The sequence below is a fragment of the Poeciliopsis prolifica genome, unplaced genomic scaffold, assembly GCF_027474105.1.
Source record: "Poeciliopsis prolifica strain line A6 unplaced genomic scaffold, Auburn_PproV2 SCAFFOLD031, whole genome shotgun sequence".
Taxonomy (NCBI): Eukaryota; Metazoa; Chordata; class Actinopteri; order Cyprinodontiformes; family Poeciliidae; genus Poeciliopsis; species Poeciliopsis prolifica.
The window spans coordinates 2,497,969-2,513,518 of record NW_026562406.1 but is presented as its reverse complement, the minus strand read 5'-3'; the positions used below and the strand labels follow the sequence as shown (position 1 = coordinate 2,513,518).

The following is a 15,550-nucleotide window of genomic DNA, read 5'->3' as shown; positions in this document are numbered from 1 at the left end:
GGGGTCCTGACGCTCAGCATTTTGAAAGCGTCGCGGTGAGAAGACGCCTAGCATTAGCAGCCGGGGAGAGAGGAGGAGGAGGTCGGCATACTTCATTTAAAATATTTACTTCTAGCCAGCAAGGCGTTATGTTTTAGTTGCGAATATTCTATCACTGGGGTTGAAGATAATTTATCTGATTAATATCCTGCTTAGGTTCGAGTGTTTGTGGTGTGAAGCCACTAGCTTGTCATGCTAGTCGGCTAATGACACTGAACAAACTGTTCCTTACATCAAATCATTAAGCTGGTGTCACTGTAAAGTTTTTTCCGAGTCCATATCTGACACACTGTTTCAGAGGCATACCCTTGTAGAACAATTAGTTACGCCTTAACTAACTAAGCATATGTTGGCTCACATACATGTCGGTTGTATATTTTGTAGCGATGTTTACGTTTCTGCATGTTCAAACGTTTCGTCATTAGCTGTCATATCTCATGTTGGCAGGAGAAACGTGATACCGAGTTTATCAAGTGTTCACGTCTTGCGTTTTAGTGCAAGGTGCTGCGTTCGTGCCACACGGAAAATACGTACACACACACACACACATTAGGCATAATAACTTGACCATCTGTGTGTTTGTTCCCTATTTGTTGCCAAACGAGTCTTGACACATACAGGCACAGGGTCACTCAGTACCGGAGAGGGGCTGCGGCGTTAGCTGCAGATCCTGAAAGTTCTGTAAGTTGCAAGGTGGAGCCTCCCTGGATCGGACTTTTTTTTTTTTTTTTTTTTTTGTCAGATCTCACAGATGCTCGACTTTATTGAGACCTTGAGTATTTGAAGGGTAGATCATTGTTTTAGGCTCATTTACTGCAATGAGAGACAAAATTGTACTGGTTCCACACTGGTATGTGCCATAAGGATGAGATCAACTGTGTTATTTCCTTTACCTATCAGTGGTTAGAATGCCATGCATAGCTGGTGCATGCATATCATTTCTTTGTATTTGTTTACAAAAGGTTAGCATGGTTATAAAAATAGTACAACGCTGTAGAAGTTAAGCAGCGAGATTAGTCGAAATCTGTCTCTGGTGTTTAGTATTTAACACTGAAACATTGCTGATTTTTCCTGTTTAATTGCTTTGTGGCTCGGTGGCCATCGCTTTCAAAGCCGTGGGATTAGGATTTTCCCACGGACCGCGAATGCGTCGCGCGCCCTCCCTTTAAAGTGAGCATGCGCACGACATGTTGTAAACAATGAGACTATTCCAGACCGTCTTCAGCTTTGTGTCTAAGTTCATCTGTGCAAAACTAAACGGTACCCCACACAAGCGTCCCTCTGTGGCGAGATGCTCCTCGGTGAGTACGGCGACACCGGTGCAGGTGAATGCCATCGCGTACTCGTGGATGTTTATCAGCATCATTACCACGCATCAGATTTGTCACGGTGCAGCCCGAAAAACCCCGTCTAGAATGACATACTTGGGCGTGACAGCACGCGAAAGAACAGTCCAGCATCGGACCCCCCTACCTCCTCCGTTTTCGGCGCGCTGTGCAGTTGCATTCGTCCTTTTATTCAGCATTATTAATGTCCGCCGTAACAAAGCGAAGCGGTTTGACGTGCGTCAGCTTTCACTCCCCGGCTTCTTCAGCTCGAGCCTTCTTGGTTAGCAAGCTAGCCAGCTGAGGCTAGCCCAACTTTAGTGTCGCCTGTCCTTCTGAAATTATGCTCGGAGTGAAACCTTTGCTATCAGTACACGTTTTTTTTTAAAGTAGTCTATTAATAACCTTGCGTTGAAATTAATTTGAATGATAGAAAGTTGTTATACATATTACATACGTCCTACACAGTGAAAAAGAAACGCCTTGTTGTCGTCGGCTGGCATATTTTATGTCTTAAAAAGCTCCTTGGTGTTGGAAAAAGTGATGAAATTCACATTTAAACTTAGGCAACATTCGAAAAGATTGGGTTAAAGTAAGTTCGAGATCAATTCCTGTGTCACGTTTTAGTTAGTTTCCTAGATGTTGTGCACCTTCAATGATACACAAATTCAGTTATTTATAGCCGAATAATTACATTTCTACAATGATTTTCAATTCTATATTTTTGTATTTGTTTTTTGTATAATATGCATATCAAGAGGTTTCCATATTTTCCTTTCTCTTACTAAGGTCTTATATTTCTTTATGCGCAGAGATTCTCCACTCAGTCGACAAAAATATGGAATTGGCTGATTTTGCATTGTTGATGCAGTCTGTGATTATCAAGTCGGATATTTAAAAAGAAAAACAAAGTCAAATGACTCGACAGAATCTGCTGGATTTCTTTACGTAGAAACGCTTTAATCTACTTTGCAAAATGAATCGTGCTTATTGTACTGCGTGATAACAAGGATCAACTGGATTGTATCAGTTACTTGATGTAATTGATTTCTTTATTTTGTAAAGTTTCTTGAGATTTGTTGTGAATTGGCACTATATAAATAGACTGAACTCAATTGTATTTATTGAATTATAACTAAGAACTGCAACGTTTTTTTACAGTATGTCAGCTCATTCAACCAACTGTGATGCACTTTTTGAGCTGGATAAAAATTAGATAAGACTTCTGCACATATTTGTGGAGGAAAAGACTAACAAAAACCTGGAAATCTATGACAGCTGAGGAAAGCCTGATTGGTTCATCTCTTAAGTCACTTCTTTACGCAGTGTTTATTACAATTGCGAATCGTAGTGATCATAGTTGCTTAGAGTGTGTGTTGCGTTCCAGGGAGCTGAAGAATGGAGGCGGTTCTGACCAGGCTGAGGGGGCTGAGTGCCGCCGAGCTGTCCGAGGAGTTCGTCAGAGCAGACCTAAAGTGTGGCCCCATCACGTCGACGACCCGAGCCACCTATGAGAGGAAGCTAGCCCGAGTTCTGGCCGGACAAGAGGGAGACGCTGCCTCTGAAACAGACAGCAGCTGTTCATCCCAGGTCACAGACGGCGCCGCCAGTTTCTCCAAACCTGCGGCAGGTGTCTCCTCAGCAGTTTCACTTGAGTCGGCTGCAGCCAGCAGCAGCACCTCTCGGAGAAATGGTGAAGATTTAGACTTTGGATATGGTGTGGGTCTAAACCCTCCCGATGAAGAGGAGATCTCAGGAAAGTCCGATTTTAACAGCTCGGCCACCTGCAGCAGCTCTCAGTTCAAAGCAGAAACCCCTTCAAAGCCAGCACAGGCGTCTCCGACGTTTTATTATGGAGTCTGTCCGCTGTGGGAGGACGTGTTGGCACGAACCGGTAAGATGAAGAACCTACTCTGCTGGGGTTCTTGTAACTGTTTCTCTTAGATGAGAAATAACACATTGTTGACTGATGGATTCTTCTTAGTATGCAAATAGCTGTTTGAATCTATCTATTTTTAACTGAGTCTAAAGTCCTTCTAAAGTTTATCCTCACTGTTTACCAATGACTGTTGTCAACTCCTGTTTTTTGTTGTTTTTCTCCCCAACTTGTGCAACTTTTTGTCCATTTTGAGCATTACGTGCTCAAAATGGACACATTGTTTTAAATTTTTGCTTTAACTAAATCATTTTACTCTGCATTAACTCGTCACGTACTTTTACTGTAGCAACTTTTTATGGAGCATTTTAGTCCAAAATTGCCTGAATAGGCTCAGATTGCAGACGATTGGGAGTCAGGGGAGAGCAGAAAAGCTTTCAGGAAGCAGCAGAACAGAAAGTGTGAGGCGGATCTGGACATTTGGCTTCTGTTCTCCCTGTCGCCCTGCGTGACTTTTGATGTCGACCACGCAGCAGGGACTTTGGAGTGAACGCATTTTATCGTGTTGCAATCGCAAACTTCATTTTCATTTTATTTCATTGGGATTTTTAGGACACAAATCAGCAGAAACATAGAAAATATCTCTTTCGGCTTTATAAATCAGGAAGACGAAAGTTACACAATTAAAAAATCTGGCAAATCGGTGACGGTTTTGGTAAATATTGTGATATTTACACAATATCACAATATTGTGATATCACACAAGAAAACATGATGGAAACAAATGGGCCTAGAAGCACTCGGCAATGTAGTTGTCACCGAACAGGGTTGAGTAACTTTGTGTGTGTCCTACAGAGGGAGCACATGTTTACACGGATAAGAAAGAAGCACTTCAAGCTGTAAAGACAATGAAGGGCGCACGCTTCAAAGCCTTTGCCAGCCGGGAAGAGGCAGAGAGGTTCTCTAAAGGTCTTTGTGACTACTGCCCGTCTCCCAGCAAGTCCACACCCTGCATCTCGCCCATCAAACCCGGACTAGTCGTTGGGAAAGGTGGGATTATTTGCCTGACAATCAGACCTGGAATAAAATTGTTAAAAAATTTGACTGATCTTTGAATATTGGTGCTCTTGTCATTTTTCTTCCTATTTTTGTGGCATGACAGAACATGTGGAGGTGGACACCATCAACAGGGAAAAGGCCAACAGTTTTAAAAGCCCGAGGAGTCAGGACCTGACAGCCAAGCTCCGGAAAGCTGTGGAGAAGGGGGATGAGCTGGCCTTCAGCGAGCTCGTCTGGAGCAACCCGCGCTACCTGATCGGCTCGGGGGATAATCCCACTGTTGTCCAGGTGAGAGCAGGAAGTTCATATTTTGATATTACTTAGGGTTCGGCTACATTCACACAGCAGGACTTGATGTGAAATTACAAGCACACAGCAGCGCAGCGTTTATGGAAACCGTATTGGATTGAGCCATATATGGATGGAGTTTAGAGTTAATCAGTAGTAGAAGCAGATATTATTGTTGGATCGTAATAATGATAATAAGAAAGCTCAACTAATAGCAACGGCCTTTTGTGTTTGACTGCAACTTCAGTAGAGAAGTTTGTTTGGATGTGTAGTCAGAGTTAATGGTGGCGGAATAGTGATGTGATGTGCTCTTTCATATTTTCATAATCATAATCTCCAGCCTTTGTTTTTGTCCATATTTACAGTATTTTGATTTTTCCGATGCAAGAATTTTGACACAAAGTCAGAAAGAAGTCGGATAGATTTCAGATAGGAGATGGATTTTCTATCCAAAATCTATTTCAGGTAGGAATCCAAAATAGATTTTTGGGGGGACAAAAAGATCGGAAGTGGACTGCTTAAACTGCAGTGGAAAAGTCTGATATCGCGGTGTTGCCAACCTGTCAAAACACTTGCAGCCGGTTTGCTGCTGAGGTTTTCTTCTATTCTTCCCCCAGATCTGAATTTTGATCAATTCGGGTGTCAGTGTTATGCATACAGGATGACTGAATTCAGTTTAATTTAGGCAAACATGACTCCACAAATTCCCCTATTGTCTATGAAGAGCATTAGATAAAAGAGGAAGAATCCAACCGTGTTTGAAAAGGTCACACTTGCATTGATAACAAAAGCTTTTAGCCAGCCTCCTAAACCACGGCAAAAATGTGCAAGACCAAATGTGTCAGCTTTCTGTTGGAACAAGCTTCCTCCCTGTGCAGGAGGGGCCGTTAGTCAGAAGAGGTGTTGGATTTAGCTGAGAAATCAAACTTTGCAATAATATCTGCTGAACATTCAAAGCCCAATCTCGTCTCTGGTTGTTTATTTTTTCTGGTTCGCTTAAACGTATTGGAGTTGTTTTTATCAAAACCTTAACATTTTTCACACCCACTAGGTTCTTTTAATTACACACACCATTCACATTGTGAAATATAGTTGTGGTAGGTCTATGCTGATAGGAAAACTGGTCAAAGCTGATGGATAGACTTGACCTAAATACTGGGCAATACTTGAAAAGGAGAAAACCAGATGGAGCCTCCAAAACACTTGGAACCTTGGGACATGTTTCCCTTTCAGCAGAACAACTTTAAGCATAGACCCAGACTTGTAAAGCAACCTGTTTGTTTATTTTTACTTCAAAATGCAAAATAACAGAAAAAAAACCCAAATTGTTAAAGGTCCCAAAAAAAGGCTGCAGAAGTTTAGATCAAAACATGTTCATCTGTTTGAAACCCAATCAAAGTTAAAATCTTCAGCTATTTTGAAAAAAAACAACAAAAAAAATAACAATATATATGAGCAAAACTTTCAGGTTGTAGCTGTTTGAAGTTAACGAGGACGTCCTGTAAATGACATGCAGCTGTAATTTCAGCTAAAGGAGGTTCTATAAAGTAACTACTCATTGGGTGGGGCTGTGGGAGAGAGGCTAAATACAGATGGATGTTCTTACTAAAAATTAGAAACTATATATCCTTTAACTTCACAGCTATGAACTCAAAGCAATGCAGGAGTTTGTGGTTGTAACATGAAAAAAGATCAAAAAGTCTAAAATTTTTATTTGCAAGGCAGGCGAAAGGGATGAATCCACATTATAATAAATCTGAATTAAACGGCCGACTTCCAGAGTGAAAGGGTATCCATTGCTACTAAACCTGATGACTCTTCGGCTGTAATTTTGAAGCCAAAGTTCCACAAACTCTGGAACGTCTCTTCTATTAATAGAGGAACCAAGTCCGGCCTGGAGCCTTGACGTGTGTTGATGCATAAACATCTTTTCCATTGTTAGCGCCAACCTGCAGCAGCGACTTGCTTTCAGCCAGCATCAAGAAAAACATAGCCGGTGTTGGAGAATAAGAAAATACACATTTTCTTCCCTAAAATAAAATGCCTTCAGTAAATCTGACCCCAAGGATCCACTATTTCACTTCCGATAGTATCGGCTGATATGATCCGATACTGAAAAACAGTGTTGAATTGACTTGAAATGTTTCTTTTAAAAAAAGAACAAACACAAATCTAAATGTACTGAACGAAAAATATGTTTGATTACTGTGCACAAGCGTAGCACACTTGAATACACCAAAAGTATCACAAACTGGTCAAACATATAAAAACAACACTCAGTCAGCACAATTAGGAGTAGAGCAGCCAATGCAACGCAAGCAATAAAGAAAGTGAAACTGAAAAAAACAATGGGTTACATTGGTCAAACATGTAAAAATTTACTGCAACCCAAAGTCTTTCAAATGGTGCAATTAAGAATTCAAAATATAATGCGACATAAATAATGAATCAGGACATTGCTCAAAGCACAAATAATAAAATTGGACTCAGTAGGTTGGGCAACGGTGGCAATGTGCCCAATCTAGACATTTTTTCCAATATTGATTAAGATATTAATATCGGATCAGCCTCATCTCTTACAAATAATATCAGTTGAAGAGTTTTGCCTAAAACATATTGATAGACAAAGGTGTTTTTATCTTGAATCCAAACTGTATACACTATATTTTGTATAGTTTTGACTTAATTACTGCATTTTTCAAAATTTTTCTACATAAATCTGTAATTATACATTATAAACTAATATAGAAATAAACAATTATTCCAATAATTGATCAATCTGATGAATTGTTGCCCTTGTCTCTTGACTGCACAAATTCACGACACAGTGTCTCGTAATGAGGTATTTTAGCATAATACTAACAATAATGCCAGTTTTGAGCCTTCATTCCTTAAAAATAAGCGGACGGTGACAAATTTGTAACTTCAGCTGGTCAAGTTGGTTTCTGAATATCATTTCGATACGTTATTTTTGTTTTCTACCGTCAGGAGGGCTGCCGGTACAACGTGATGCACGTGGCGGCCAAGGAGAACCAGGCGGGGATCGCTCAGCTGCTACTGGACACCCTGGAAAACCCCGAGTTCATGCGCCTCATGTACCCAGACGACCAGGAGGTCATGCTGCAGAAACGAATCCGCTACATTGTAGATCTTTACCTCAACACTCCAGATAAGGCTGTCAGTTTTAGCTTCATAACCTCAACCTCACCGACTTGTACGTCGTTTCGAGATGCATAAGGAGAGTTTTCGTTTCTGCTTCAGAGCTTTGAAACGCCGCTCCACTTTGCCTGTAAGTTCGGATGTCCGGATGTGGTCAACGTCCTCTGCTCGCACCCCGACATCGATAAGAACTGCAAGAACAAGGACGGCCAGAAGCCTTCTGACGTAAGGAGTTATAAACACTTCCTCATCTTGACAAACTCCTAGTCAATATTTGCCGAGTTGTCGCAAAGAAAGGCTTCATTAACATGTGAATGCACACAGTCGGAGATGTCAGTCAGCTAGCTGGAGAAAAACCGTGCTTATTTTTTATGTTGTGTGTGAGAAGTTGCAGAGGGTGTGACCTTTTTAAAATAGGTTGACAGTCACTGACTAAATAATGGAAGCTAATTATAGATGGGCAAATTGTTCTGACCACAGTGGCGTGTGCAGACTTGGCATCGCTCATTTGTTTTCCTTTCCTTCCACAGCTTATTTGTAGCAGGAAAAATAAAACCGCAGAAGTGAAACAGAGAATAAGTGACTACTTGGAGGGTAAGGATGACCTCTGATTGCTCTTCCTTTTGCCTAATACGGAGCTGCATGTACAAAGAAGGAGCGAGCAAATGAGGAAAGTTGCATCATGGGAGTTTTGAATTTGATTTGGACTTTTTAAGTTATGTTAAGGACCAAAACTACTTGTTCAAAGCTCATGGAGATTATTGATTGATGATTGGCCGGTTGGAAGCTAAAGACGCAATCTGTACATGAGCGCCAAAAGGTCGAGCTAACACTCACTGTTCGGTGTGGAAGCTGGAACTGATGGAAGACTAAAAGTTAGCTAGTTTTAGTATCAGAGAAGAGACTGTTTATGAGGAAATGTTTTGAGTCTTGGCTATCTCATAGTTAAGGTACGGGTAATAAATACAGGTAGTGCTGTTAGAAAAGCTAACAATAATTAAGGCAATAATAATGTTGTCAAATCCAGTTAAACTGCAGAGCTACTTAACACAGATGCTCTCTCTCTAGAAGACATGATATGATGCTAACTCTGGTCTTGATATTAATAATTATCAGTCACGCTCTCAACCTAGCTATAGTCTTTCTTGTGAAAGTGTAAATGAGATATTCTGCATTTATTTTCACTCAAGGTTTTATTGGTAAAAGCTTCCCAAAAATTTGAACATTTCATCATATTTGCACATTTCTGGATGACTATGACTTTTGGCATTTTTATAGAGAAATCATTGTTTCTGTTTTCCTACTTGATGTGCATGGAAAATACATAATACCGCCCCTTTAAAATAAGAATCCTCTGGAGTTTTTTATTATTTTTTTCATTCTGGATTTTACAAATGACACATGCTGCCGTAGACCGGTACTGTCATGATTTTAGAATTTGGTCGTTGCATTTCCTAAATGGCCACCAGCTAAAATACACCAATGCACGTTCTCATGGCAATCCACAACGTGACGGGACTCCGTTAGCGCTTGAGCTGTTTCTCTGGAGTGAAAATGTCATCCAAATTAGACGCATGGCCACAAAAAAACCTATGTAAAGTTTATGTCACGTCGCTTCACAGACCGCTGCTATATTCCCTTACTGAGGGCGACCGACAACACCTCTCTGCCCATCATCGGTGCTTCCTGGTCGCCAGAGTCCTCGGAGAGCCTCTCTCTGATCCAGCGACACACAAGGAGCCCCACAGATCCTTGGATGACGGTCACAGCCTTCGCCGGCCCACTTAGCCCTTCTAAAGCAAGTTCACGACTCTGTAGCTTGGATGCTCTATTCCCAAATTAAACCACTGTCACCAGTTGTTGACAGCAACGCATTGTCATATCCTGCAGGCGGACAACTTCCGTCGGTCCTGGAAGACGCCACCGAGAGACCGGGCCGAGTTCTTCCACCACATTCTTAAATCCGACCCGGACAGAGGGGCAGAGAGGGTGGGCAGGTACGTCCTATGCCTCGCAGTCCTGACATTAGTGAGTACAATGTTTCTGCTGTCTAATCACTGAGTGACTGATTGATAACTTCTTCAAATTCAGAGACCTGGCTCATGAGATGGGGCACCCCTGGGCTGAGTACTGGGGCTTCCTGGACTGTTTTGTGGATCTGTCCTCCTCCGAGGGGCTCCGTAAGCTGGAGGAGTATCTGAGCAAGAAGGATTTTAATCACAGGGCTCATGAGGGGGCGGGGCCGAACGAGACCAGCAACAGGTTCAAGACTCCCTCGCCAGGTGCCTTCTGTTTATTCTGAGAAAGTGCAAAGTCTAATGGAATAGAAAATAAATGAACTAGAGGTGCACTGATGAATCAGCATCGATTTCTTTAACTTTGGGAGATTGTGACAGACTGATATTTACACAAACTGAACTCGTCCACCAATTTTATATACCTTGGCAAAGATCTGAAAATCAGCCCACCAAGTCACGCCTTCACGTGTGTGAGTAGTGGCAGTCGCCCCACTATTGTCAATTTAAGCGACTTTTGTCTCTATATTTCGCAACTTTTCACACAAAAAAATCTATAGGCCAAAACCTGGATCAGCAAATCAGGCTTATTAAAGACCGCTGATCAGCCAGAAAATGACAATCGGTGCATCTCTTGTATTTACCTGAATATTCGTGTTATTTGATGTTATCACGATAAATTCATCGCAATAAGCATTAAGCAATATGATAAATGCCCACCCCTGTGACATTGTTTAAGAATTGTGATTTATTGTTGTACTTGTCACAATAAATTTATTGTTGTCCGTAAATTTTAATTAATGATGTTTGAAGTACCTCTCTGCTGTTAGTTCAATGAATATCAATACATTTTGAAACATGGACTAAATGTGCAGTTTAGTGATTCTAATCACATTTTCTGTTACTGTTGCCCTAAAGAAGGATTTTACAAATGGAAACACTTTTCAATAACAGTATTTGTTTTTGTCTGTCAGCCAAACATTTACCTAAAAAAAAAGAAGCAGTAAAGAGTTTTTGTCTGTATATTTTATTGTTACAACAACAGTACCGCAAAGTATCGTGATAAAACTTTAAGTTCATAAGACCCATTCCTAGAAATCGCCACAGGAAGTCATGGATTTGCATGTTTCTTTTGCAATTGGTTGCTTTTTAAATAAATCCGTGTCGATTATTCTTTGTGGTCCTAGGCAAGCCCAAAAAGTTCTGCAACTCTATTTCAGTCGGTGCCTTCCTGGATGAGGGCGACGACATCAGCCTGGAGGAGATAAAGAACCGCCAAAACGCGGCGCTCTCCTGCATCACCTCCTCCGCCGCGTCCAAAGACGCCTTGAAGGGCGCCGTGGGCGGCCGGGAGTTCCACATCGCGCTGCGCCACCGCGGGGCCGACTTGATCGAGAACGCCGCCGAGCGCGACCTGCTGTGCTGCTGCGACGACGGCCTCCTGTCGCCCGGCGTCGTCTGCAAAACCGGAGCGTGCTCCTCTTCTTCCTCGTCCAGGGACAGAACTCACAACGGAGAAGAGGCGTCCCCGCGCGGCTCTCCGTCCTCCTCCTGCATGCTGTCGCCCATCTCCAACCTGATGGCGGAGTTCGAGCGCATGTCGCTCCGCGAGCCCGCGGACAGCCCCGGCGGCTACCCCGAGTGGCGGAGCGGCAGCAGGAACCGGCACAAGGACGGCCGCAACTCGTGCAGCTCCTTCTCGGCCATGGACCTCAGCTCGGGGCTGAACCGCCTGTCGCTCCGGCAGGACGGCAGGGACCGGGCGGAGAGCAGCGAGAGCGGCAGCAGCGGGAGCTCAGACGAATACTTTACCGCCGAGGAGAGTCTGGAGTCACTGGGGAGGACTAGAGGGTCAGCGTCTGGGGTGCGCAACTTCTGCGCGAGATCCAAGTCGTGGGACCACGGAGGCCGGGACCTGAGCAGCTCCGGTTCCTCGGGGTCCTCGTATAAATCTCTAGATAACTCCCACGAGTTCCTACCCAGGACCCCGCCGCACTTTAGGAGAGGACTTTTTATCGAGGGGTGAGTCGCGTCGCTTTCTTTTGCTGTTTTTACATCTTTAGCAGCATCAGGAGGAAGGTGGTCATTTCAAACTGTAGACTATTATTATTATTGCTCAAGCAAAGCAGGGGTGTCCAAACTTTTCACCACGTCGGGCGAAACCATCATTAATTGCATGATAAATTATAATGAGCGCAATCACTTCCATTATGATGATCAATATTTGTTAACAGAGACTTCATAATTCATTTTATTTGTAGTTTTATTTATTACTTTTGGGTTGCTTTTTAAATGTGGTTATGTAAAAGTCCTTGTGGTTGCGATGTGGGGTGTTCTGTACAAAATCAAGGTTTATTCACCTTTTGATTGGGCAATCTGACATTATTATGCCATTAGTTGCAATAATTTCTGGGACAATTTATGATCCAGTAAAATCTTTTATCATGGTAGGTCTGGTCTCAAAATGTTATTAGTATTACTTTTTTCTATTTTAATTCAAAAAAGTTTTACAAGCTCTTTGCTTGAATGACTATAAACAAAAGACAGAATGTGCCCTATCCCAAGAAAATAAAAAATACAGTTCTGATCCAAACAATAATAAGCAGGTCTACACATTTACAAATACAAATTAATGGTTTGGTTTAAAGCATATGGCATATGGTCCCAAAAAGATCATTTTCAACAATTTGAGTGTAGATTGAACAAATAAAAATCAAACTTTATTTAAAAAAAAACAAAAAACACCACATGCAAGATGAGTCTACGACTTTAATGTAATGTTTGTAAAACATACACAATATACAAAAAACAAAACATTTCTTTGGGACGCCCACAAAACTCGTTGCCCTGGGCTGCTGCCCCAGTAAGCCCTTTTTTCTAAGGTCAGCTTCAGTCTTCCACTATTAGATTTTAAAATTTCCTTCTTCTTTTTTTTGAAAAGCGGAGAACATTTTTCTGTAAGATTATTTCATTTGCATGAACATAAACTATTTATTTGTGCCACTATGGCCCCTTGGCCACCCTTGCTCTAAAGGCAACAGCTAAAGCTCCATATTCTGGGTCCTGTTAAGTAGCGCGATGCAGCAGCAGCTTCTGCTCCAGCAGCTTCTGCTCCAGCAGCTTCTGCTCCAGCTTCTGCTCCCACAGTGACCGGTGAGGAACGAGTGTTTTGATAATCATGCAGCTGATGTATCCTGCGTGCTTTGACAGGGACTCGCCCACCAAGCTGGACAGCGAGGTCATGTCAGCGTTGCGGGACGCTGATATCGACCCACAGAAGTATCCCAGTGTGCATAAGTGGAAGAGCACAATGAAGTCATACTCTCCATTGGACATGCAGAGGTCAGTGGGTCGGCAGTCTTTTTCAACATGTGAATTGTTTCACATGTTGTTCAGCAAGCACAGAGTTCAACATGTTTTTACTGGGTTTTCATTTCATAGACCAGCATGTTGTGAAGGGGGAAAAAAATATGCACTGACAGGATGAATCGTGATTAGTCGATTACTGAAATAATTGACTAATTCAGTAATCGATCAATCGTAAATAGGAGTCTACAGACTGAAGAAAAAGGCACTTTGCTGAAAGAACAACACACTCGGAGCAGCAATGAAGCTAAAACTGAAGATATATGTGTAAACATCTCGCATTTTAGATAAACCGTTGTTTATAAATAAGTTCTACCCAGAAATTTTAGCGACATTTTCAGATTCACCTTTTTGGACTGAACAGTACTCTGTGATTTTTGAAACAGTCGGAGACTGTTTTAGAAGCAGATGCGTGCCACGTTGCTTATTTTTGAGCAGGCGATACAGGAGAGCCTAACCCGTGTTGTGTGTGTTGCTTAGCTGGCCAAGCCCTGCCGTGAAGCCCCGACTCAGGATGCAGCAGCAGCAGCAGACCCCCGGCTCCCCCGGCAGCGGCCTGATGTCTCCCACCGGTCGCTTCAGTCCGGTCCGCCACGCTGCCTCGCCGGACTTTAGTCCCAGCCGGTACAGCCCTGCCAACGTCAGCTACATCCAACGCCTCCGCTTCAAGCACCTGAGTGAGCCACTGTTCTAAACTGCCCCTCACTTCTACCAACACACACACACACACACACCCACCCGCCTACACCCCAGCTACACCCAGAGTTCAGAAACCACCAAACCTGACAGAAATATGCACAAGTGTCTGGAAGATTTGTATCAATGATGTATGGTACTACTAATGTAAAACATAAGACTGTAAGAAAAACAAAATGGAGCATCTGAAATGTTTGTTGACGTACCGTACGGGTTTGGGACTATGTCAAAATTCATAAAAATGTGTTTGTGGCAACTGTGAAAACACCTCTGATCATAACCGGAGTCCACTTACGTTTTTTTTTATTATTATCATCATATTGTGAACACATGCCACACTTCAACCCCCTTCCAACAAAAAGAGAAAAAAAAAAGTTCAGCCGGCCACTTAAAAAAACAACAACCCATAGCGGTCAGGATTCTGTCAGCGAACAATGTTGTGGAAAATACTAAAACGAGTAAAAAAATGGTCAATATTTTAAATATTTTTTTGTATGTCGGTCAGTAGCACAAAAAATAATAAATGTTTTTATTGATGGTGTTTAAAACTGCCATTTCCTGTGTTGTTCCTCAGTTCAGGAATCGCCTTAATTTTCTGAAGTGATGGATCCGTTCTGTCGGTTGAGACTCGCTTTAGCTCGTACATGAAATGTATGAGGAGACGAAAGGAGAGATCTTCCATATTTTTATGTTGATCTGTAGTAAAAATGTGCATTTTTTTCCATGTCTACCGGATGGCTCTGATATGTTTGGACATCCTGCATCCCATTTAGGGCAGCCTTAAACAGTGCCATTTCCTGTTTGTTTTTTTCCCCCCATGTCATAAGCATGTCCTTCAACGCATAACTGGCACTAACCAACCACAAGTCAGGTTTAATTTGGTTTTTCCTAACAGGAAATCACATTTAAAGCTGATTTAACAGGGTGGGGTTTTTTGTTGTTATTGTTTTGTGTTTTGAGCACTAGAGGGCAGTGTGACCCAACACCACCATCCACACCTGTTTAATATCTTGAGGATCCATTTGAGAGAACATGTCAACTAAGCAGAAGCTGCCTTATGTGACTAGATGAGTTGCATCCAGTATTTATATCCCTTCTAACGATGCAAAAAATAATAATTTGACTCCTCTGGGGGAAAAAAACAACAAAACAAACGACTTTAATCAACCAAGCTGTGTGCCTGGAGTCTTGTTCTGACTCAAAGTGGCTTACCGCGTATTCATGTTACACGTTGAGGTTTTTCAGAACCAGCTGAGTCACTCATGTGTAGATGAAGGTTGGAAAAAAAACAAAAAAAAAAAACAAAATATATTTCCAAATTGACAACATCCTCACTCAAGTTGAGAGCAACAAATGTTCTGAATGTATTTTTCTAACCTTTTGTCTAAGAGCACAATCCACTCTAAGAAGATTGTATCGTCATTCTCGTGCTCTTAGGTGATGAGATCTGAGTTCTGGTCTCTGAATGTTTATGAATGTGGAACTTTTGCAAAAGTGCACCTAAAAAAAAAATGATTTGAACATGCTTCTTGTGCTTTTAGCATTCTGTATTTTTATTAAAAGAAACTTCCATGTTTTGTTTTTTTTTCTTTATGTATAGACTTAATTTGCTTTTATCTAATCAATAAACCTTCACTCCCACCTTCCCTGCTGTTGTGTGTTCAATGCTTTTTGTTTTCTGGCGAATGTTTCAGTTCTGGGAAAGAAAAACGCAGCAAGAACCCGGA

General features: G+C 42.0%; 1 protein-coding gene across 6 annotated transcripts; it reads left to right on the top strand.

The window, feature by feature from the left end:
• Nucleotides 1–6: 6 nt before the first annotated feature.
• Nucleotides 7–15,469, top strand: ankle2 (ankyrin repeat and LEM domain containing 2). Of its 6 annotated transcripts, none has more exons than XM_055050548.1 (13): nucleotides 7–81; nucleotides 2,752–3,258; nucleotides 4,096–4,290; nucleotides 4,403–4,587; nucleotides 7,576–7,764; nucleotides 7,849–7,971; nucleotides 8,277–8,340; nucleotides 9,369–9,544; nucleotides 9,637–9,743; nucleotides 9,838–10,028; nucleotides 10,949–11,783; nucleotides 12,972–13,103; nucleotides 13,608–15,469. In XM_055050548.1, exons 2-13 carry the CDS (start codon nucleotides 2,763–2,765, stop codon nucleotides 13,819–13,821), a joined length of 2,907 nt encoding a protein of 968 aa, XP_054906523.1. In that variant the 5' UTR covers nucleotides 7–81; nucleotides 2,752–2,762; the 3' UTR covers nucleotides 13,822–15,469. The 6 variants fall into 6 exon arrangements, with proteins under 6 accessions (XP_054906523.1, XP_054906525.1, XP_054906524.1 ...); XM_055050550.1 differs by lacking the exon at nucleotides 7–81 and adding an exon at nucleotides 487–720; XM_055050549.1 differs by lacking the exon at nucleotides 7–81 and adding an exon at nucleotides 780–889.
• Nucleotides 15,470–15,550: the final 81 nt, after the last annotated feature.